This window comes from Lonchura striata, chromosome 1A, assembly GCF_050655825.1.
Source record: "Lonchura striata isolate lonStrDom1 chromosome 1A, ASM5065582v1, whole genome shotgun sequence".
NCBI classification, from domain to species: domain Eukaryota; kingdom Metazoa; phylum Chordata; class Aves; order Passeriformes; family Estrildidae; genus Lonchura; species Lonchura striata.
Window position 1 is genome coordinate 25,935,771 of NC_140741.1, and position 25,404 is coordinate 25,961,174.

A 25,404-nucleotide genomic window follows, 5' to 3' on the forward strand; every position below is an offset into this window, starting at 1 on the left:
TGTGACATATAGTAGGTGGTCAACAACCTATGCAACCTTATCACATGTAATAGAATTCTGACCTCTGCCTCAGCCTGGAGACCCCAGAGGAGAGCTCTGCACTGAAAGGGTTCCAAAGAGCTCCCTATTTAGCACAGAAGTAAATTTACCACCTCTGTGGATCCATGTATGGGTTACATCTTTCACCTAGCTAGGAATGTATTAAAGTATTTTATTGAAGCAGCCAGACTCAAAACAGCGGCCTAGAAGTAAAAGTATCACCACTTCAACAGATGCTCACACTTCTCTGTCCTCCAGAAGTGTTAATGCTCTGTTTCCAAACTGGAAGTCTGCTCTCTAGGAAGACATGTCTAGATGATGTTTTTAGGAGTGTGCATATGGAGCAGTCTCCATTCTAGAGATGCATACTCACATACTGTACTCAGACAAATGCTATATCTGTTTTTCCTATCCTATTATTTAGGAAAGCTTCCATCAACATGGTTTTGAGTTAAGTTTGATAGCAAATGAAGGAAGGATCAACAAGAAAATAAAGGATTTTTTCACACTTAAAAAAGATGATGAACACAGGGTCTAGGTACTGGGACACTCTCCCTTTTGCCCAGCATTCTTCTTTTTTTTAACAGTTGCATTCAAATGAGTATAGTACTCATTTTGTGGGTGGCCCTCTTGAAAGGCTTATGGCCAGATTTGAAAACCTGAAACATTTACAGCAGAGAGCCATGATGGTTGAGGGAAGGCTCTGAATATGTTAAGCAACAAAAAGTTGCTGAGTCCCTTGAACAAGTACTCCACAACTGTCTTCAAGCAAACAAAACACCACAATTTTAGCTATAGTTTCTGTCTGCTTGTCTTCTCCATTCTTAAAAAGGAGATCTTGGTTCACAGATGTTGTTTTTACTGTTCTATTGTTTAAGGACAATACTTGATCCTCTATTCATCCTAAGAACAATTGAATTCACAACATTCTACTTTATACAAGTTTGAATAATGCTAATGTAAACATGCATCTTCCTTGAAACCTCAACATCTCAACAGCTTAGGCTTGATCCATGCTGGTTCCTCTTTTGACCGCTTCTCTGCCAATCACAGCTAAAATACGTTTTCTATTTCTATCCCACGCTTCGTGTGGGCTTGTCAATAAAGGAGATTAACTGGTGATTGCTTTTTGTTGTCTTTGTTGCATACAGCTTTGGTACTGCCATGAAAGGAATCAGTCATGATTGTCATGATTGCTTTCTTGGTAGACTATCTCAGGATCATTACATGACTGGGGCTGAACCAATTCAGCAGCTTGTGGCCACTGAAAGGCTGTCCCTGCTCCTCTGTCCTTCCTTGTCTGGTCTCACCAGCCTTCCAGAGCTGGCCCCAGTTTTCATTCTCACCTGCAGATAAACTGATACAGCTCAGCAACCCTGCAAAAACCTATCCCAAGAAAAGGAATACACATAAAGATTCTGACAATTTACTGAGCTGAAGTGGCTTGAAGGGTCAGTGAGCATTATGGCTTGAAGAAGCAAAAGGGAGCGGAAAGCAGCACACCCTGCCCAAGAGCAGGATCTGTCCCCTGCCAGATCGGCTCAGCTGCCTAGCCTTGCCACACACACTGAAACAGCCAGGCTCTCGGCAAACGCAAATGCCAAAATTCTTTTCAGAATCTTCAAAGCCATCAAAAATCACCATTTTCTACCTCATCAGAATGATTGCGAAGAAGAGCAAACTGTGCGGCTTCTGGTGCACAACTACACCGTGCCGCCCTCCCCTTTCTGCGCACCCGGCTGGGCCTGGATCCTCGGGCATTGCTGCCAGCCCTGCCTGCCAGCCCCGCGGGGCTGAGCTTCCTGTGCAGGGCTTCCACACCAACGGGAAACCCCGTCCTGTGCGTTTAACTTCTCATGGCTGACAGAACGCCGGTGGTGACACCGAATGCGAGAGTGCTGCCGTAGCTGTACGAGAGGAGGCAGGGCCCTCTCTGCCCATCAGATGGTGCAGGTACATCGCTTCCTAGATGACAGAATTAAGAGCCTGTGGTCGCAGCAAACAGGCTTGACATCTACTGCAATGGGCTACATCCACCCATGCAAACTGCGCCAATCTCTTTTCTACCCAGGAGTTGTGGGTGCTTGAAGAGGCAAGCTTCTCTTCCTTGGGAGAGAAGAGCAGAGACAATGGGGGCTGACTGCTGAATGGAGGTTTGCTGGGGAGGGGTTTCCTGCTCCATGAAATTGCCTGAAAGAAACCAGGGCTGTGAGGCAGAAGAACGTGTGCTGAGCTCTTCAAGGCTCTGCTGCAGCCATTGCCACAGCTCCTAACACAAGGTCTCTTGTCCCCACTGCTGCAATGGTTATAGCAGGTCCCAGAACTGGAAGGAACTTATTTTTGGTAGCGTGCCAGAATCTTCCTGAAGAATGAAAGCAGGAAAAAAAGAACTAGTTCATTTTAACAGTTTATAACTCCTTCAAAGCTGAATCTAATTTAGTGGAACATAAAAAGGTACTTTGTTCCCCGATGGTGCTTCGCCTACCAAATGTCAACAGCCTATTGCAAACAATCGAAGTTTTAAGAGCTCCTTAGTGAAAGGTCACAATTTTTGTATGGGAAATGCTAGGCCATCTAAATACAAGGGTCAACACCAAGTGTCCTCACATAATTTTTAAAAATTATTTTATATATAGGCATGTTTGTATTTTTCAAAAGACATAGGGACTGGCCAAATAAAACAAGTCCCATGCTTAAGTCATCCATGAGGACTAACTCTAATCTCTGACCTTGAAGACATGAATCACTGAGCTCACAGACTTGATTAGCTCACTCAGTGATTACCAAGAACTTCTACTTAGAACTCTGCAGAGCCTCTGGAAGACTACTCATCTCCAATGCTCCCCACCATGATTTAGAAAGCTTACTATGTGACCAAGAGGCCAGCACTCATTACCACAGGAGTGCATCAGGTTGTGCAAGAAGCCACCTCCATGAACTGCTCACACACACGTTATGGGAAGTTACACACACACATGCTATTTCAGTCATGCCACAGCAAAGGGGCTATAGAATCTTGTTTTTTCTTACTGGTCTCTTCCCTGGAATGAACTTGACAAGCTTTCAGTTATTTTTAGTAAAGCAGGTAAATAAGAAGCAGATCCTCTACAATACTAGCAGGGAGTGTTGGAAGTAACAGTTTTTAAGAGGCATAAAGATACAGACAGGAGTTACCACCAGAAACTAATCTTGCTTGAACACGATCTACCTTATCATAGATGCAAGGGCATTGTGCAAGGAAAGAGATGCATGCTGTGTGTTTCTTTTCACACAGATGTCATGAAGGCAACAGATTTTTCCAGCTGAGGCCACAGCTACATTAAACATAATAAATTTGAGAGATCTGGCACCAGAAAGCTTTTGTCTTCCAAGGCACTGACAATTTGGTAGGGCCCCTCCTATATGCTCTGTTCCAGCTGGCCCTGACTCCTGGGCCTGTCTAGAGCTTTCAAAAATCAGCTCCAAAATGTGCCAGACAAATAACTTAATCCTGAAGATGCAAACAACAGGGAGTACAAGGCAAATTCTCTAGAAATCATGGAACAACAAAAGATTATTGAGAGACATAATGAGACAACCTCATCCCTAAAAGAGTACTCTGTATGTCCAAGCAGTTTCATTAGCCCTACAAAATTCACTTAGACATGAGTTCAATGAGCTATCTAAACTTCAAAGGTGTCAAACAGTCCATTTTTAAAGATGGTCAACATTCAAAATAGCCAAGAAACTGACATCTTGTGCAGGAAACCATGAGGTACATGAGCAAGAGCATTTTATAAGAAGGACAGATCCATGCTACAGAGAGAGTCCTCTCCCTAGGTATGAGCTCCATGGGATATACTTTCATCTGAGCACAACTGGCTCTCCATCATAGTATGCATTAGTCAGTGCTTAGTTATGGCAGCATGGGGTCTGCCAGAAGCACACTGTCAGCACACCAACTTCCTCACTCAAAGCTGAGTCACATCTCTTCAAGCAATGGGGCCAATCCACGTCAGCTGAGCTACACCACTATGCTTTGCTGACAGAAGACAGAAGCATCAAGGATTTATAAACCAAAGCACCACCACAGTTTACCAAGTGAACAGATAATGAACAAGCACCAAGCAGCCCTTGATAGGGTTGAGCTGTTGCCCAACAAAACAGACATTTTCTGAGAAACCAGACTTTAACAGTAAGCCACACAAAGAACACATATTTCTAACAGGATTTACAGACCACAGCCATCACAGAAAAAAAACAAAACAAAACAAAAAAAAAAACCACCACAAAACATGATGATGAACACAGTTTCTCAGTCATTTGTTGTTCTCTAAATCCCAAATAAAAGATTTTCACATGAAACAGTGTGATGGGGATGAACACTACTGCAGGGCTCCAACCAGAGAGACATCACCAGTCTAGCTTCCAGGTCGACACTTCTAGCTCCTTGTTCTTGCTTTGTGCCATTCCCCAGAGGTGTGACTGCAGTGTAACCTGGTACTGATGCTGCAGAAAAGATACTTGGACCCATGCCCACAAAAGCAGCATACATTCCAAAATCAATCTGGGAGTACTCAGCATGTAGACTGAATCCATATGAAACTAGGTCAATAAAAGACAACTCCATGTAATTTTACCCAGACCTTTTATCCAATTAAATTCAGCTATAGCACAGTACTGTTTACTAAATGACATTCAGCAGTCTTGCTGCAGACACTCCTAGTAACTCATAAGAAAATCTAAAAAATCTTAGATAAATGCATGATTGCATCATCACTGCCTTCTAGCAGAGGGTCAGTACAGAAGTTGATAGCAGAGCACTTTCTCAGAGCAAGACAGACAGTACAAGAGCCATTGGCAGCTGCAGGGGCACAAGCACTCCTGCACACCATGGCCATGCAGAAAGATCACAATGTTCAAGCAGCTCTGAGCAAACAAGTCTTTTTTGAAAGGTGGTTTCAGAAAACACCCAGGTGAAACACATCAATATAATCAGCAGCACTTCATATAACTCTAACCACACCAGCAAGAACAAAGCCCCACCCTGTGACCAGGGCTCACTGTCATCACATGGAGAGCTTAGAAACAAGAAAAGCCACAGAGAGACCACTTTGTGCCAGAATATTTGCTCTCCAATGCTGGCACACAGGACTTGTTACATGCAATTGGTGGCCAGTAGCACCAGGAGATGAAAAACCTAAAATACATCTTGATATACAGACAACAGAATCTCCTCCTTTAAATATCCAATTCACTCAGAAAGCAGAGTCCCCTTAAGCAAGTGTGCTACTGTTGTACTTTGGGCCCAGTGCATCAACACCTAGAGGTCAGAGCTTCTTGTTATATCCTATTATTACCTATACATTTTAACACTTAAACAAGTACTTCTTCCATTGCCATACTTGTGTATTGCTAATTACTTCCATGTTTAAATTTATTTACTGGCAAATACAAAGTTAAAATTCTACCAAATTCTTGCTGACAAAGCGCTGTAGTCTAATTTGTTATTGCTTTAGCCTCGAACTATAGGCTTATAGAGTTGTTTTGCTCTCTTGACACCAGAATTAAGTTGGATGAGAAATTATATCTACCAGGATACTTTAGGAAGTGCAAAGTGACAAAATGTTTCCTCAGAGGCCAAGATTTGAGGGCTGCCAGGGCTTCCAAGAGTATTTGAGCTTGCAGAACTCTGTTGCTTGGGTCATACAAAGCAATGGTCTACCACAAACATACATCATAAATAACCTTGCAGTAAAGATATGAATTATGTTTAGAGAAGGAAAAGGACATTACCTGCCTTCATGTCATCCTTTTACAATGTAAAAAAAAAAAGTGGCCACCATTCTGTCATCTGTAATAAATGACATTAATGACTCCATTAACTGAAATTAATTAACTGGGACATAATAGTCACCTTATGGGTGTAACACCTATGGGTTATTACTGCTGTAGCTGATAACATACAAAACCCCTTTATCAACTGGGCTGATTATTCTCCCAAGTAGAAAGAGCTAACAGTCTACAAGTAGTAGCCATGGATTGAGCAAGTTTTAGTAAAAGCAGGGTCTTCATCTAAAGCCAGAGTCTGCAAAAATTCACAGCCTGTACTGTGCTAACCCACTTTCATCTGCAACCCCATCAACATGGTCCTTATTTTTATCTTACACTTAACCAAAGAGCATTTCGCCACAATAAATTCTGAGAAACATCAATTCTGACTCTGTGAACTGTTGCTCTCTCAACAGGTAAGAAAGATTTTGTGCAATGTTCATCTGTATGAACTACCAAAACAATCCACTTGCTTGCTGTTGTGAAGACAATTGAAGATTCAGCTGGGGAACAGAAGGATCTTCCTTTTGAAAGCTGTCCAACCCTGCCTCTATTTTCACCAGGAGACTTCAAAGTCCATCCAGCTCACAAGTCCAGAAATGACCAGACTATCCCAGCCAATTTTACACTGGAAGAACTGCTTCTTGAAGCACAAGAGGGAAGGGCTGACGCTACAAATCTTGAGGTGCAAGCACAGACACCATCACAGCACAAAGCTGAAAGAACTAGAAATATGTCGAGGGGAAACATCAAGTTTTCTTCTGCCTACACAGTCCAGAAAGGAAGGGAACATCCTACCACCAGTGTAGGAGAACATGACTACCATCATGTCAGGGGCCTTGCACACATTAGCCAATTAATGTCCTTTATAAAATAGACAGTAAGATTTTGAAAAAAGAGTTGCAAATTTGCTTTTAACACTGATGGCAACTCTTCTTCTCCCTGGTAAGCTGTTCCATTGTTCAAATAAGTCTCAATGACTATGAATTTTTTTTCCTATTTCAAGGGAATTGTGTTGTATCTCAGCTTCCAACTGGAAAATCTTATGACTGTAAACAAGACCTAAACCCTCTGTTAGTAGGTATCACCCATATTTAAACATTTGTATGGAAACTACTTACCATCTCCTAACATTCTCTTTTTAATATGTTGAGTAAATAATGTACCTAATACCTTACCAAGTTAAAAAAATCACTCACCTTCCAATTCATAGTTTATTTCTTTTGGTCTTAAACTCAGATCTGATCACAGAACTGAATAAAATTATGCAGTCACAGTCTTTTCAATATGGAACATGAGCAAGATCACATCCCTCCTTCAACATGAATTATTGAAGCAACTATCTTCAACAATCACTAGTACTCTCCCAAATCAGTGTTTTCCAAAGAAAGCTTTCCATCTTAGGAGAACAGATCAGTTCCCACATACTCAGTACTCTGCAATGAGCTGCATCAAACACATTTTTGTCGGATTTATCATCAGTCAACCAGGCATTTCTACTCATTCTCTAACAGCAACCTTATCCATCTCTTTCCTCCTCCTCAAATAGTTTTCCAACTGCAAACCTTACTGGCAAGGTTTTAATAGTACCATCTCCATGGGCTGATACAGATACTAAACAAGACAGCAATGGAAACAGACCCCTGGGGAAACTGACAATAGAAATAGTCTTGATCACAGCTATCGCCTAAGTAACTACCACTTTTTACTATTTATTATTAAAGAGGTTTTTAATCCCTCTAATGTGTGTTGTACTTGAGATAAGTATTATTTTTCTTAAAAACTGGTCACTTGGAGAAATTCAATTGGTTGAGGAAGGTTTTGTTCTATCAGTATTGCTTTGTACAGTCTTGTCAAAATAGACAAGACAGCATTTGTCTGCAAAGATGTATATTACAAAGTTTTGCTAAATAGACACTAACATGTTTCTCCATATTCAAATATGAAGAAATAGTCTAATATTCTTCTTTAAAGTGTTCCAAAATTACTTTTATCTTGTATCAACATACAGATAGACAGTTCTAAGCTCTTTGGATCGTCCCTTTCAGGTTTTGTCCATAGTGAATCGTGGTGGGCAGTGTTCCAACCTTCTGCAACTCCCCTAGCTTACAAGAATTGGCCAAAAATTAGTACCAATGAATAATGAAGCTCCTTGCTTTGGCTATTATTGTTGGACATGCCTTATTTAAACAACAGCAGATCCAGATATTAGTGAGCACTGTCTCATCCTCCTCTGTTATTAATTATGTAGAAAAAACAGATGAGGTAAAAATACCCCCTCTTAAATTCTACACACAATCAGTTGGGGGTTGGTTTTGCCCTGTCTGATTTTTTGTTTTGCTGTTGTTTGTGGGGTTTTTCCCCAAAAAATACACAACTACCTCCTGATTTTATACCGTACCCATACAAAGATATTTTATCTTTGCATGTGAAAAACCAGATGGGTCCTCTGAACTTAGGTCACCAGTATCTCCATGACTAGCACATTTCCTTTCTCACCTGCTTCTTTGCTTAAGTTTGCACCTGTATCCATGGCTATTTACTTCCTCCTCCTCGCCTCAAGTGCAGAATGCTTTGAGTTTTATTACCAGTTTCAGCGACTGTGGAATCATGCAGTCTTGGCCATCAGTATGATGCTGCTGAATACTTTATGGCTTCCATTAATACTTCCCTTTTAAAGGTACCTTCCTGGGTAGTTATCCTGCCAATTGTTTAAACTCCAAGAAACAGACTATTCTAAAACTCCTTACAGTGCTGCCTGATGCCATATTCTGTTTGCACAAAGCAAATACAGACAAATAACAATCACCGGTACCTAGGCAACGGTGGGATTTCAGGTCAGCTATTAACTCTTCTTTATCTGCAAGAACAAGGTCAACTATTGATTTATTCCACAGTGGGTGCAGAACTGTGTGCATTAAAAAAACTACCAACTCCTTCTAGAAGCTTTCTGGAAGTCTTTTCATTGGCCTCATGAAATGTAAAGCAAATATCACCTGTTTTAAAGAGACCATATTATTTGCCTACCTGTAAAATGCATATATATAAGGAAATGTTTGGTCTATTTCTGAGGATATCTCTAACACCTGTTAGAAACACATTAGGGCTGAGAGATGGTCAGAACCCAAATAATTTGAATTTGTTAAGAAATTTTTACATTTGCAGCTCTGCCAAATGGTGCAGGTTTAGAAAGCATTATGCAATACATATTTAATCATACATGGGACATGTCTCAAGTCCACCTCTACTCAAGCTGGACAAAAGCATTAGATATTTGCTGTGCCCCAGGACTGGGCTGACCTCTCGCATGCTGTTCCATCCTTGAGGGGACTTCTTTTACTCCCTCCCTACCATCACATTTATTTCTTCCTCCACGGCTTTGCTGTCTACCCAATTTCTCTCTTTGTACAGTAGCTTGGGAAAATCACTCCAGGCAAGGATTTTGAATCTCTCAGATAAGAAATTGAGGAGATGTGACCTGACACACAGAAGGGAGAGGGAGAAGATGGGGGATACAGGCTAGTCACAGCTGAAGACTCAGACAACTACGAGTCCCCTTTAGGAGTAAGGGTAAGTTTCAGTGAGTCACCCAAAGGAAAGCATCCTGATCCTGAAAAAGAAATAGGAGCAAGCAGGATTCAGAGAGCATACTCTCCTGCTCGAGGCTATGAGGATGCTGAGAGAAGCAGCACTGAAAGAAAAAGGAAGATGTGCAAGAATCATTCATTATTTCCTTGGCAAAGTAGCAAAGTTCTCTATTACAGAAAAATGGCACATAGGGTTTTATATGTCCCAGAAGATGAACACACGGCTGGCAGGTATAACTCTCAGCAACCACAGGGCTAGGTGAACTACCTACAGGTTTTGCAAGGAATATATAATTCCCAGTTAAAATCACATCAATGTGCTGGAACTTGAGATCATGTTTAAAGAAAAAATAAACATCAGAGGAACACCAGAAACCAAATTATACAGCATTATTACCCATCCCTCCTATGCCCAAAAAGGGCACCATGCAGGCCCAAAAAAGGACAAGAAATCTTAAAGCAAGTAGTTAGGGTGCATTTTCTACAAGCCGCTTTTTAGCACAGCAGTTCATTAAACTGCCTGGGTGTCCAAAGCTGCAAAGCACAGGCAAGAGCAGCCAGGACAGGTATGTCCTTGTCATTTCCATCTCATCCATGTCTCCTACACCAGGAGCATATGGCAGGAAAGCATCTAGGTGAAAAAGTGTGAAAAGGGCTGTTGTCAATTAAGCACCAGTCCCAGAAGAAGGGACAGCAATGGGGAACACTTTATGTAAGTGACAGCTCCCAGGAGAGGGGAGCAGCCATAGCACAGAGCAGGACGTGATAAATACAGATTGTAGCAGGTGGTCCAAGAACTGGCTGTGATTTCAGCAACCATTTGTCCAAACCGGACGGAACTGCCTACTGCACAGCCTTGCAACAGCAGAAACCAGGCTAGAAAACCCACAAAGCAGAGCAGAAGATTCAGCAATCACAGATTGCCAGGAGATGAGTTTAATTCTGAAAAATTCCAACAGGCATCAAGAGTATAACAATAATCTAAGGTATGAACAACATGGAAGCAAACCCAAGCCTCTTGCAACAGAACCACAGATCCATGGGTTTGGCTGGGAATTGGCTCCAAAGGTCATTTAGTGCATCCCTTGCTCACAGCAGGTATAACGAGATCTTTTTGGCCAGGTTGTGTCCAGTCAAGTCAGATACCTTCAACACACCTGGGCAATGTGTTCCACTATTTCAGCATCCTCACAAAAATCCTAAAATTTTCCCAGTATCTAAATGATAAATCAAAGGCAGAGAGGGCCCTGCAAAGAGACCTACACAGATCAGAGACCTGGGCAATCACCAACTATATGAAATTTAGCAAGAACAAGTGCCAGATTCTGCACCTGCGATGGGGCAACCTTGGATGTACTGACAGATTAGAGAATGAGATGCTGGAGCAGTGCTGCAGAAAGGGACTGGGGAGCACAGTTGAGGGAAAGTTGAGTATGATGAAAAGCCTGAAATTCACTCTTGTTTAGTACATTAACATTTCCCTCAGCCCATTTCTTCAGCCTGGCCAAGTCCCTCTGAATAGCAGCCATGTCTTTCTGCATTCTGACCACTATTTTGTTCCTTTTGTACTGTCCAAGCTACAGACAGATAAGCCAAATTCTTCTCTCATTTACAGCATTGAAGTTTACGAATTAGACACGTTTACAATACTGCAACACTACAATGCATGCAAGCGTGTGCCTTTGTGCATGCATATACACCCACACAGATGGCTCAGAAATACTGCAGAATTTGGAGGAGCAGCTGCTATAAGTCAGGACCAAGGTATATCCGCCAAGCCTAAGGTGACAAGAGCTTTGGGCTTTCCTGACTGATGTTTCGGACTGCACCTTAAAAAGGCAGCAGCTCTTAACTTCATAAGTAATAATAAATATTTCTGAAGACATTAAAATATGCCATCAACCAAGGATCATATTATAATTATATCAACAAGTCAAATATTCCCTGATGATATGACATATAAATAACTTCACCTGAAGGTTAGGTCATGTGACATTTAACTTGTTTATCCATGTTCACATGGAATGAGTCACCATGTGTAATCACATAAACAAATTCTTCCTCAAAGAGCTTATAAATCAAGCTTATAAATCATGAATAGCATCCAAGGATCAGTGAAGACAAACTATGTGGTCAAAAGAAACGGAAGTTATATCATACACAATATAAAATACCATCTGACTTGCACTAGCTCTTCCACATGCAATCGCTGCTTGGCAAATTGTCTGCAGCCATTTTCATCAAAGAAATAGATCACGAGGAAAGAAATACTTTTAACATGTTTCTAATGCAACTGAAAAACAGTGCTTTGCAAGTCAGTGTTTAATCCTGGCCTTTACTCAGAAATAAGGTGCAGTTTCATTTTGTTTTGTTTTTTTTTCCCAAACCAATTGTTAGACTACACTGAACATTGCTGCTCTGGTAAGTTGTGGGTTGCCCTGAGCAGTGAGTGATGTATGCCCCATCCTTGGAGGTGTCCATAGCCAGGCTGGATTGAGCTCTAAGCACACCTAGTGTAAGATGTACCAGTCCATGGCAGGGGTGTTTGAACTGGATGATCTTTAAGCCCCCTTCCAACCCAAAACATTTTATGATTCTATGAACATCTTAATAGGAAGAACACCGTTTTAGTTCTCATGTGTATTTACCAGCTAAGTTAAACACTACCAATTGTCCTAATCCTGCAAATATATTACAGTGTGCTGACTAAACCGAGGGGGAAGGGCTTTTCATTCACACAAATACACAGTACCAGGTGTCCCACCTGCGGAGAAGGAGAATCTGCCATGCCTAAAGAGGTGCTCATGACTTACCCCAAACATCTGCCGAAGGTCAGGATCTCGAAAGCGGAAGGGAATGTTAGACACATGAAGTCGTTTTGGAGTGGATTTGCTCTCAGTATTCTCACTGCTCTGCGTCTGTGATTGCTGTCCATCTGTCTGTGCCCCTCCTTCTGTCTGCTGAAATCAGAAAAGACAAAAATGTGTGCATGAACAGAAATCACACAATCTTGTTTCACATGTCTTGTCTACTTCTACTTAGGTATTAGCACTGCACCTGCAATGGAGCTATCTAGCTACCTGACAATTATTTTGATAAACCCAGTAGCACTTAACAATCGATCTGTTGTTCTTCCCCTCCCTTTCCATGAGTAAACACTAATGAGATCTCAGCCTCTCTCCCCTCCTATCACCTTCCAGCTTAGTAGATGTGTCTTTGGTTTTCTTAAATTGCTTCTCTCTTTTAGCCCATTCTTCCTCACTTCAGCTGCCACCATATGAAAGCACTAATGAAGAGACAGATCTTTAATATCCTGGAGCCGGGAGGTAGTACCGCCACTCTAATCTCATGTGGCAGGATGTTCATGCGATCATCAAAATCCCACAGCTGAAGTGGCAGCTCTTCACTGGGCCAATACCAGAAGTGCATCCCGAGGCAAAATGGCATCTGCTCTGTCAAGCTTCCTTCAGAGAAACGTTACCCTAAAAGAAGATCTATAATTAAATGGTAAAATCCATATAGGAACAGCTTACGGATGTCTCTGATTAACTTTTCGCATACATTTAAGTGAGCCCAGGAACAGGAAACAGTCATTACCACTGCAAGACTTATAAAAACTCCAAGTGCTGCTTTTTGCTACCAATTCCACAGCTAAGAAAGGCAATTTGTTCCACTGTTCTCAAGTACTGACTGGCATGGCGAAGAGAGGTCAAGGGATACACCAGGGGTATTCACAGAAAAAGTACAAGCAGCAGGCAGAGGAATAAGGGAGATCTGTGTGCCAGATGAGAGTCTTAATACCTACTGGCAAGAGAAAAGTAAGGAATAGAACTGAGCCGCTTGTATGAGATTAGACTGAAAAATGCTAAAATTTGAGCACAGTACCAAATATAAAGGCAAGGCTCCTTTGCAAAATAGCTTGATGAGAAAATAGCATTTTTCACACTTCAGTCAGAAAGATGACCTCAAAACCTCAGAGCCACAGAAAAAAGCAGACTACAATTTGGTTGATTTTATTGCTCTTGTCCCTTTCCAACTGCATTCATTGACAGGACAAGATATTCAAAGAGCACCCACCCACTCACTCTGTCTCCTGCTGCTTGCCTCAGAACTCCTAGGAGTCAAGCTTTGACTACCCATGTGATGCACTTTTAAGTGTCATTTCAACTCGTTAGATGCCAACCTGACTTCCTCCTTAACCCATCAAGTAAAAAGAAGTCCTACAATAAGGCAAGGACTGTAATTGCTAAGTCAGTATTTTTAAGGCACTTTCAAGAAAACATGTGGGCCTTAAAGATGTAAGAGTAGGGGTGAGGGTTTTGCTGGTTTGGGTTCTTTTTTCCTCTTGTTTTAAATATGCAATTTGTGTACCAAAGATGAAAGAAATCTGAGGGGAGTTGCCCACACCAATTTCCCAACCACTGACTGGACTTGCTAGATTGCTCTGCACATCATTCAATATACAACTTCAATATAATTCACGAACATTTGGAAACATCTCTTCACAGACAAACTCAATTGGGAACACTAAGAAAGTATCTTCTGCCCAGAAATACCACTTAAAGGTAAGACCTTGAACTTGCATATTGATTACAAAGCAAGTATATATACAAAGACAAGAGCAAGCCAACAGTAAGCACTGGGGTCTTGCCATGCTGAGCAGAGCAGTGGCAGCTTTCCATTTCATTTCAGTAGAGCTGTACATGCAGCACAAAACATGTTTGATCTGGTTAACATAAATTATCTGTGATAGGAAGAATGACAATACCGCCCTGACAAGTATGTCCGCTTCCCATAGCTGTGCAAGTCGTAGGAGAAGCCTTGTAGAATGAAGCATTTTTATTTGTCTAAGACTCATTCAACCCCCAAACATCAAATTTTTGAGAAAAACTTCAGAAACTTCTTTTTGATCTTATCCAAAAGCTCTGCATGTATGACCTCTTCTCCTTCCCTCATCTCTATGACAAAAAAGCTCTCCAAACTTATAAAGAGTACACCCTAGGGGAAGAATCAATGCAGCTGGCTTGCAATTAAATCACTCCATGCTACTTAGTGGTTTTATTTTTATGCCTCCATCAGAGTCCTCTGCTCCTCAGGGCAAATCAGTCCAAGGAGGACAAAACACAGGAGAAGCTTATCTATCCCCACTGCATACAACACCTGCAAGTAAGTACTCCAAACTAACTCCCAAATATCACCAATATTCCTGCTAAAAGGGACAGCTACATTAAAATATAGGTTGCACAAGACTGGATCTGCTGTTTCCACAGTGGAGGAAGCCACAATGTTGTCTGCACTCCTCTCCCAACCATTTGCTCCCAGGCAGAGGGCAGAACTCCTTTCTTACCAAGGGTGCAATGTATCATGTAGAGTGGCCTACTCAAAAGCGCTCACAGCTGTTCCTACATATGGCAGAGAGCTGCTGCCACACAGGAGTCATTCTGCTGCACATGAGATGTGTACAGTGAGACAAATGCTTCAAACTGAAGAAATGATAGAAGGAAAAAGGGATCTTGGTCCACTCTTACTTTTTAAACTGCGCTGAGAGACTCCAAATGCTTTTCATGCTTTCACATAGCCTGATTTTTCAGTAGTCATATAAAATTAAATATCTTCTTTTCTATGCTGTAGCTCCCTCATCTCTACCATTCATGGCCCTAAGGTAAGATATGAACTTTCCACCATTAGCTCAATACATTTGTCCACTGCCACACATTCAGCTACAACATAAATGAAAAAACCAGTCTCTTCAGATTTTTTTTTAACTTTTACAGTCATTGCTTGGCTTAATTCATTAGGAAGGAGATGAAAGCAAGGGCCTGGAGCCTGTTCTCAGGCACCACATAACAGAGCCTGGCAGAGTGCTACCCTGACCAAACCAGATGATGAAAGCCCTCATTTCACCAAGTGCTCACTCCCCATCTTGACTCCTTCCTCACAAGGCATTCAAGCTCCTTCTAGCCTTGTGTCAGCACTTCCCAGTGAAGAAAGAGACATCTCCCTTCTCTAGAGAGTCAGCTCAGAAGGGCACTAATACACCATTCCCTAGGTACCAATGCCTCTCATCAGGCAATAAAGACATGCTGCAGCAAAAGTCTCACATTTAGGAACAGTGAGAACTGGATTCACTGCACCTCCTCAGTACAGTCTGTGTAACATGCACCGATGCAGGTAGGTGATAATGCCATTCATGCCTGCACATGAATGCTTTGAGCTCTTCTCAAGGTCACTGAGAAGTACATCAGAGCTCAGGACAGCAAAGCATGTGCTTCAGTTTTAACTCCTTACTGCCTGTGCCCCCAGGTCAGCTCCTCCCTTACCCTGCCAGCAGCAAGGAAACACTAAGCAAGAAGAGGCAGCTGCTAGAGAAGCACGGATTATATTCGTGCACACACACGTAAAAGGGGAGGTGGACACCTAGCAACACGAGGGTGTTCCAAAAGGTTTGGGGGCAGCTCTACAACCACTTTCTCACCTCTCAGTTGGTCTCCTCTATCCTAATGCAGGTGATGAACATCCAATTGCTGAGGATTTCCCCTCAGTAGCAGGGAGGCAGGGGCTCCAGCACCACCTGAGCTCCAAGCAGATCTCCATCTGAATGGCTAGACAGAGGGATGCCTCCCTGGTGAGCCAGACAATCACTGGTGCAACACACCAACACAGAGATTATTAATACCCAGCACATTCTGTTTCCATCTCCCACTTGCTTCTAGAACTGGAACCACTTCACATCCAAGTTCCAGATGAACAAAAAACAACCCCCCATTCTCTCCCCCAGGAAGCAGGCAGTCCAAAATGTTGTGAATCATACTGAGGAGGTTAAGAGCCATAAATCATTGCAAAGAAAATATTTACAAAATACAAACTGTAACTAATAACTATATTTAAAAGGGGATTTGGGTGGGTTACAAAATCTAGGAGACAGACTGTGCTCACTCCACTGCTCCTCGATCACTCTTAGATCCAAAAAAAGCCAAAACCAAACACCCAACCTTGTTTGCATCAAGAGCTGAATAACTGTAGAGACAAGGACCAAAAGCTACAACTGAAAGAAGGCAATCTTCCCACCATGACACAGAGCACAGATAACGTGGAAAAATTTCTACAACTTCTAGTGAAGAACTTGTGTCAAAACAACCAGTCACCCACCAATGAACAGATACCTGCTGAGGAGGTTTCATGGAAAAACAAGTTCAGAATTAGGCCCTAGACACAAAATCCACCTCCTTCCCCACCACACTCTACTAAAGTAGGTTTGAGGTCCCACACATTCAATAGCAAATGCCATGGGAACATCAGCTGCTTAAACACTTGTTCAGCAGACATAAAACCTTAAGGCTCATTATAATTTTTCAACAGCAGTAAATCTAATTTTACATTTATATCCATGTACTTAGTTTTTCGGCTATGCCAGCAGTGTTATATTAAAAAAATAATGGGGGCTACTTACTCACACAATTAACTATAATCCAAAATATTCTGTATGCTAAAAAACAGAACAAAAAATTCCAAGAACATACCAATTAACTTCTATATGGCTTTTTACTATTTTCCATACAGTCAGGTGAATTCAGGGTATATTTTTTAGGATATATATTTTTTGTTAGTTATCTATTTTCAGACATTATGAAGCTTAAGTCATTTTATTCACTTTCCTCATTAAAGACATATCTCACAGAACACAAGCCTAACATGGCAAAGCACATAGGGAGCTTTGCTATCTGTGCTGCACAATACCTCTGATGTGTCCAATAACATTTTCAACTCAAGAATGGGTATTTCTAACAGTATTCTTTAGTGCTTTTTTTTTTTCTTTTCCCTCTCAACGAAGGAGTGAAATGGAGCCCTGTGAAAGGCCTGCTCTGCTGTTCAGATTGTCAAACCTTTTGTGAGCAGTTCCAGCCCATCGCTCACAAAATAGGGATGCCCTGACAAGGTGAAGGAGACATCAAAATTTCCCAAGCTAGTGGTCACCCCTGGACTGCTCCACTATCAAGAGCAGAAGAACTGCCACACAGTGACAGACTTAAGATCCATCCAGCCCATTATCTTCATTCTAACAGCAGCCAAATATGTGGCATCTGTGGAAGGATGCAAGAACAAAGCAAATGCTTGCAGACTTTTCTCCAGCAAACTAAGCCAGATGATGTCTCAACTTGCAAAGCATCCCATGGACAAGAGCTGCAATGCTAATTTCTTCATTATATGGAAAAAATAAGTAGCAAACCCTGCTCTTTTTTTCATACATGGCACCCAGTTATTTCCCACCTGTGAAAACGGCAAAGCTCCATATTTAGTTGCCTTACCATCCAATCTTCTATGTACTTGTCATATACCTTTATTCTTGACAGCTCTTTCTGTAAGTGAAGATTTCATTTCTTCGCATAAAAAACCTGCTACATCCCTTTCATCATCACTTTTATCCTTCCCTGTGCTTCTGCTAGATCTGCTAAAACCTTTGAGAGATATGTAGAATTATCACAGCTATATACTCTAACATAATGATATTTGTTGATTTATTTCCCATTTCTCATTTTTAAATCTGCCTCACTAGACACAAGTCTGCAAGTGCTGACAATCAGCCTCACATTCAAAGCAAACTCTTGATGTAAACGTCAAGGTTTGCAACCTCAAGACAGCAATTTCTAAGCTGAGTTGGCCAAACAATCAGCAGCAAACTACTTATTCGAAGCTAGTTCTTCCTCATGTCTACCTGCTCAGCACTATCAGAAGATAACTGATGATATTCATTAAACATATTCTTTACCTGAAATACCTCACATAAGCAATTGTTTTAATTACTAAAGAGATGAAAAGTAATTACAGTGGAAAATTTTGCAAATTCAGTCTAGACAAGAAATACCCACAGGGAAGTCATCATTATAACATCGTTCATGTGTTGCAAAAGTCAGTTGAGGAATCCTTGGTGTTGTTGGCTCTCTTCTTTCTAAGCCCTTGCTAGATGTACGAGGCACAGCCAGATGACCAAGCACCTTCTCTATCTTGCTTCTGAACATGACACATATGGGCCCCCCACCACAAATGTGTCTTCTTTGAGAAATCGAAGTTAATATCCCTTTATGGTATAGCAGATGAGTTAAATACGTTTCAGTACAGCACATCAAGAAGGAGACATGATGCTCTGTAATCAAATAATGCTTTATACTGGTTCATGACAACATAACTCCGAGGCGACAGCACCTGCCATTTTCAGGCAAAGTAATTTACATAAACTTATTCCTCTACTTCTATACCTCCAGCTGCATTCCATAATTTATACAGACATACAAATTCTTCCCTCTGACATTAACAAGAGAAACAAGTTGAATAATCAGCTTGCAGTAGTAAGTGCATTGCATTTACTATCAAGCAAGCTTTTTTAGTTCAGCAGATGATTAATCTTCCCTCTGCGGGTAGAGTACCAAGAGACACAGAGAGCTGACAATTGCTCTCGGCTTCTGGCCATGCTCTCCACATGCTTACCTTGCAACAACAGCATTTGCTGGATCCCTCCAAGAGCTGCTCTAATTCATTAACCCAGCAAAAGAATTGGACAGGTTTCTGCCAGGTCAGTGAATTAAAGTGGCTCACGTAAGGAATGCCAGAGACAGTAAATAGGAGTGGGAGTTTGCGCTTGGAGCCAGATCTCTCCTTTCTGACAGCAGTGAATCTCTTAGATCAGCTCAGCTGCTAGAGGTACTGCAGCCTAATTAGCATCTCCCCTTGCAGCTAACTGTGATGGGTGTTTCCATTAGGGATAAGAGCACTAAGGTAAACGAAGAAGGGGGAAGGGGGAAGAAACCAGGCAGCCCAGCACCATTAGTGAAATGCTGAGCGTCAACTGTTTAAGAGAAGGGCTGCAACAGGCAGACCAAGCAGGCCAAATAAGGTCCTGTACCTCAGCCTATTTTTAATTCAGGTCTTTCAGCTGTGCTTTGGGACAGTATCAAGAGAAAGGACAGATGCATGGGCATGAAGATGGAGAGGTCTTCCACATGCCAGGCAAAAAACAAAGCCCACAGATGTGACTTGATCCTAAAATAGAGATTCCAAAATATGAAGCTGTTTGTATTACACCAACTACTGTGCCAATTTTGTTTCCATGCCCCAGTCCTGAGACTGAATGCTTTCCACTACTTTCAGACCTCCATAACCAAGCTAATCCTCAGCTCATGACACCAACCAGTCACTCCCCTTTGTTCAGGGCTTCAGACTGCATAGGAAGGCATGGATTTCGATTCTCAAAGTTTATTTTACTTAAGTTCACTGCTGATCTTTGACCTCAGGCTCCCAGACCACTGTCTTTTCACTCAGACACTACTACTAATCTCAAATCATTCTAGCTAAACAGCCAAGTTTCTATGAAAAGGTGCCCCCAGTGGGTGTCTTAAGGACCCTGTTACAGCCCATATTACATCGCTGTGTAACATCCTACCAACAAGATCAAGGCCTCTTTCTATTAGCGACCTTTAAGGTACCCCCATGTTCTTTGTAACTTTTGCAATTATCCTAAAGGCTATCAGCCTTAAAAACAGGAAAGGTTCGTATCTGACCACACCTTTTGCTATCTCTTTCAGTCGTGCCAACACAACCAATCACAAGCCTTGCTCTTAAAAGCAAGCAGGGAACTTATCTGTCCAGCTGAAGGAATTTCTGAATCATCCCATGGGAGCACAGGCTTCAAGTCAGCAGCTAAAAGATCCCCTGGCTGTTGAGTCTGGGGTATCACCCTCACACAAGTGACAGCAGCTGTGCTTGACAGTTAAAATAATGGGAGGGAAGGCTCATGCCTCACCTGTGATGGCTTTTTGCTCTATTAAAGTTAGCACTGTTGTTTGAGCAAGATGGTAAAATGGTTAAAGGAGAAGATGCCTTAAAGCGTAACAGTCTAGTCCACATATGTGTCAAACAAGTAATAGCCAACACACGGGATGGACAAAATGCTTAACATTAGCTGTAGATGTTTAGGATGAAACAACCAACCTGGTTCTGTTGTATTTTAACAGCATTCTTTAACTTGAGTAACTACTGAGCCTTCTTGCTTCCCTTAGGTCCTACATCATTAATCAGCATACTGAGGAGAAGAAAAGTTACAAGAAATTACACCCTAAAGGCAGCCCACAGAATCAAAATAACTTCATAGAGGAGTCCTAGACAGAAAGATAAAGAGACCTGGAAGATCCAAGTGGATGTGAAAGTCTGGCGTGTGAAAAGCCCCCGGTTGAAGCAATTTACCCCTGCTCCCACAGGTTTCTTCATGTGCCACCATCTGGGATCCTCTGGGTTTGATCAGTCCCAGGCATAGCAGCCACAGCAACGCCCTTGTGTGTGCCCTTAGCCTTTCCCAGCCAGCTATAGCCATAAGCCTGACTCTGCATGCTCAGCTTGCACGTCTTTAACCACATCAAACGGTCACTCCAGACGTGCACACCTGCTTCCAACAGCCAGTACAAGTGCTATGTGTTATTCAGCCTGTTTCTTGGATAACCCCCTGCCAGTCAGGCTCCTTCCACAGACTCCCGGCAACACCACTGCCTGCCAGCAGTCTCCCAGCAACACTCCCTCCCACACAGATGGGCTCCCAGTCCCTCCTCACAGGCTAGCCACAGGCTGCGGGCTCCTTGGAGCCAGCATTAGTTGATGAAACACAGAGCTTGGCCCTGCAGAGCCACAGAGATGGCTCCTAATATGGAAGAGGAGCAGGAAGGCTGGCAAAAGCTTACATCCAAGGTCAAGGCTAACATCATTTCCATTAAAAAGAAATGCTCTTAAGCTCTGGACAAGGATGGGAACAGAAAAAAACACACGGGGAAAGCCACTGCCCTGTTTTTTATTCCCTGTTTCCAGCTTCCTCATCCAACTGGCAGTGCCTGAGGTAGCTGTTTGCTGGAGATGGGCAACCCAAATCTTATGTGTTGGAATGGTATCAGACAATCTGGTCCTAAAATGATGACTTGCATTTCTGAACATGGCATCAGCGCTTGGTTTTATTTCCTGTGTGGTCTTTCCTTATCTACTTTTTTTTTGCCAAGTAAGGCACCCTGAGTTCCTTTTGCACACTACCCATGTGTCTTACAGAGTGTGTACTTTTTCAAGATGCCGAAGTTGTGGCATTCCCAGGAAGAAATCCAAGGTACCTTATCAAAGTCATGACCAATGGCACCAACCATGCAGCCACTGCCCACTGCAGAAGGAGCACAAGCACACATCAGGAACCATGAGCATTTGAGCCAGCACCATCAATTCCTCCAACCGTTGGCACTGAATTCATTCAGTACTTACCTGGGGGAAAAAAATAATCTCTACAACCCAAACACCAACTACAAGTAAAACTGAAAGCATTAACAGATTAAATCCGCCCCTGAGCGCCGAAGGCTCTCACCATAAGGCTCTTTATTAGGAAGTTAAGTCTTAACAAGTGGCTTAAGGGGTGGATAAAGCTTTTCCTGGGATAATCTGCCAGCATGTTGTCCAGTGCCAGTTCCAACCCATGGAAAAAAGAAAGAAAATATGTAAGATGATGAAAATCTTGGTTTGGCAAATGGATGACCAGTAACTGAGAGCTCATCTCCTATCCTTGCTCCCTGAAGCTCCCTGCTGTCTTCAGAAAGTCAAAGAAAACTAATTTTCTACTCTGTTAGCTTCCTGAAAACACAACCACATGGGGATTACACCTAAGATGCACGTGCTCACCCTAATTCTTTGTACTGTCAACCCTCCAGAATTTGCCTCCATCACATCTATTTGAACCATTCGCCAATTAACACAAAGTAATTAACACTTTTCTAAGAGAATGTCTTTAGACAACGCCACCATGGTAAAACCATAATGATCATGATTTCAAGTACTACTGCTCTCTGCAGGCACCAATTTACAAGGGGAGCATACAAAAGGGGAAACCCAGTAATGGAAGTTCAGAAGCCACATTTTATTTATAATTCTCTCCTTTCAAGTCTACTGCTGGTTTGCCGCACACTTGAGAAACACCAGTCTAATCAGCGGCTGCTTTTCCCAAAGCATTGTGCCGCTCTGGCTGGGCACCCTGTGCACTTACTGCAAGAGATCCGTTCTGCGTGCTGGCCGTGTTCGTGCTCTGCTCTCCATGCGGCTGCGTGCTTCCGTAGAGTGTCAGATTGTGCTCGCTGGTCTGGCCTGCATAGTCCTGAGTGTGTGGCACCCCATACTCTGTGGGAATCCCATTCTGTGGGGGTGGCGGAAATGGGATTGTGGTGAATGGCTGCACCATTGCATCAGGAGTTGCTGATGGCTCCTGGTTACCCTTAAGAAAGGAAAAAGGAGAAAACAGCTTTATACTACAGAAGATGGATCAAAACATCAGCCTGAGAAATAACACACACGTTCATGTGAATATCCCACCCACCGTCACCATAGTATTCCACAATCTTCTATTATCTCTCCTATCAAAAAGCACATGCCTTGCTCCTCTGAGCCATGACACTGTTTTCTTAATCTTTTCAGGGCAATTTTCTTGCTACTGGGTGGCATATAGCGAACAAATTACAGGGTTTGCAGATTGCATACCCCTGTGATCTCACACAAAGCTTTACACACAGTAAGGTATTATTTCAGAAGAGGAAAGAGGCACTCACACATTGGAACAGAGAAGGAAACACCGAAGAACAGGGTTTCTCAACATCCCTAAAAATACCATAACTGGGTCCATCTCCTCCAGCCTGACCCTCATCTCTCACAAGCAACCCCACAAGCAAGCACATCATATGGTTCAGAGCACACCTCTCTGTTATGTTACAGTGATAAAAAGTACAGTTTTTAAAATCCATCTGTGCAGAAGCCCCCTCCTTTGCCCTGACAGCACTGCGTACACAGCACAGGTATCTGTTGCTAGAATATCCCATTTGCTTCTTGCTGGCCATGCAGGAGACACCCAAGAGCTGTAGGGAAACAAGCTGAGATCACAAGCCAGCCGCACAGTCACTCTTTCCCAATACTGAGCACCTCTACAATCATGCAAGGCATTAATTACCCACTTCTGCCTGAGCTTAGGGTATCCCACAGAGACCTCTTGCATAGTGGACTTCTTAGAAGCTTTTAGCACTGTCTTAGATGTAGCTAACACCAATCAGATGACTCAGAAACAAAGAACTGACCATGCAAAAGATATCCCCAGAAGACAATAAAACTGCTACCCCACCATGTCAGAAAACCACAAGAAGGAAACAAAAAAGCATGCAGCCTTATAGCCTCTGCAGGGATCTCACCAAGGGGGGAGCTGCATTCAGCCACCCGGGGTGAAGGAGAACAGCCTTGACATTGAAGCCCAACCCTGAGAAGCCCAGGCTGCTGCACCGCTCCTACTGCTTTCACCGCCGCAGCAGAAAAAAATCCACAGAAAAGATTTATGATAGGAGGGCTGTTTGATTTATGTGCGTGTCAACAGACTAATCCTGATTTTAAATTTTGGCTGCTGTTCCAGCCCTGGGTCCTCCCCCACAAAGCCTAGAGGTGCTCGAGGCTATTCTGACACCAGCATGCTCAAATCAATGGAGTAAAAGCGAAACAGACCTTATCCCGTGGATAGGAAAGGCAGAGTGGGAATTACCAAGCAGCCTTTCAGCAGAGAGCATGCAGGGGCTGACGGACCTCCAAAGAAGCCGGACAAACCTTTCAGTCCCTTTATCAGCCTACCTGCAGCTTTCCCTTCCGGGCGGAGGAAACAATGATAAACGCAGTGCACCTCTAGCCAGAGCCAGCACCAGGTCATTCAGACACTGGCTGAATCCCAAATTTGCTCTGACATTAGTCTATCTGGTCTGCCTCCCCTGGGGGCCACGTGGCCATGCGCTCCTGCAGCTGGGGAGAAGGAGAGGGAAGGGCATTCAATACCACTTAGCAGAGCCGAGCTGCAGCCTTGGCCCGTGCTGAAGAACGGACGGTTTCAAGTCCAGCCTTGCTGCCTGCAGGAACACAAACTCCGCAGTCTTATCTGAGAAAGAAGAATTCAGGCAAGCATGCCAGCCGTGGCCAATGCTCAGCTCCTTGCACGCACTCCCCCAAGCAGTTGCAGCCCTGCGTCGTGTGCTCACAGCTCTGCAGAGGTTTTTTCACGCATCAAGCACATTTTCTAAAAGCAGGACAGGATTTTTGTTTCCCCCTCAAAAAAGGAGGGCAGCTCCACCAGCCCTCCAGTTCTGCTCATTCCTTTGCTATTCTCAGCTTCAAAGCAAGCCACTTCTGACTCGATCATCAAGATCTGCAGAGCGAGTTCTAAAGCAGGAGGCAGGACAGGCAGAACGATGGCCATCCCACTGCAAAGCAGGTAGCAGGAATCCTACTGCTCACCTGCTCAGGCCGTTCGTCCCCTGACATGACAGCTCCATTCTGTCCAGGTACTGTCTCCTTTCCAAGCTCCTCTGTTTACAGTATTTAATTGTATTTGATGCTCTGTGTTCTTCTGTACAGCCCACATTGTCTGCCCCCCTTTCTAATGTTTCAAAGAGGAGCTAAATAGGAAACTGACTTTTTCTTTCCAATGAAAAATTTTTCCACAGGAAAAATGGAGGAGCAGAAACCATTTCCAGTCTTCTCAGAACAAGCTAGATTTCCAAATCAGCAGCATCCCAGGTCATAGGAAGAGAATGCCAATTAGCCCGAAAGAGAACCTATTCTGCCATCCTGTCAGCAGTGCAGGCCTGCTCCCCAAAGGACATAGTCCACCATTCTGCACAACCTCACTCTTGGACTGTTTAAAATGCCAGCCCAGGAACCTTACATAATCTTATTTTCATTGTTTTACCCCTCAATTAATAGATTTCAACCTTTTAAGTATTTTCTCTCCTTTCTTCAATTACCTATCTACAAATGTTGGAAGGATGAAAAATGCTTACTCTCTCCTCTGTTGCTTATGGCATTTTGACAATACATATTTATTTTGAGTTTAATCACACCTCTCAAGCCAAAACAGCCTGGTAACTTTATTTATTACTTC

The 25,404-nt window shown here is 42.8% G+C and overlaps 1 protein-coding gene across 50 annotated transcripts in view; it reads right to left on the reverse strand.

The window, feature by feature from the left end:
- The window catches only part of RBFOX2 (RNA binding fox-1 homolog 2), a 170,118-nt gene that overhangs the window by 37,997 nt on the left and 106,717 nt on the right, over window positions 1–25,404 (reverse strand). For 43 of the 50 annotated variants that reach the window (XR_014951890.1, XR_014951895.1, XR_014951900.1 and 40 more), the window contains 2 exons: window positions 22,492–22,716; window positions 12,251–12,397 (listed from right to left, as the gene is read on the reverse strand). Coding sequence is in view for 35 of the 50 variants with exons in the window: in XM_077783381.2 (XP_077639507.1) it covers window positions 12,251–12,397; window positions 22,492–22,716 (372 nt within the window). In the remaining 15 variants the exon portion in view is untranslated. The remainder of the gene's footprint in view (window positions 1–12,250; window positions 12,398–22,491; window positions 22,717–25,404) is intronic. The other 7 variants (XM_085568694.1, XM_085568717.1, XM_085568699.1 and 4 more) reach the window with 1 other exon arrangement.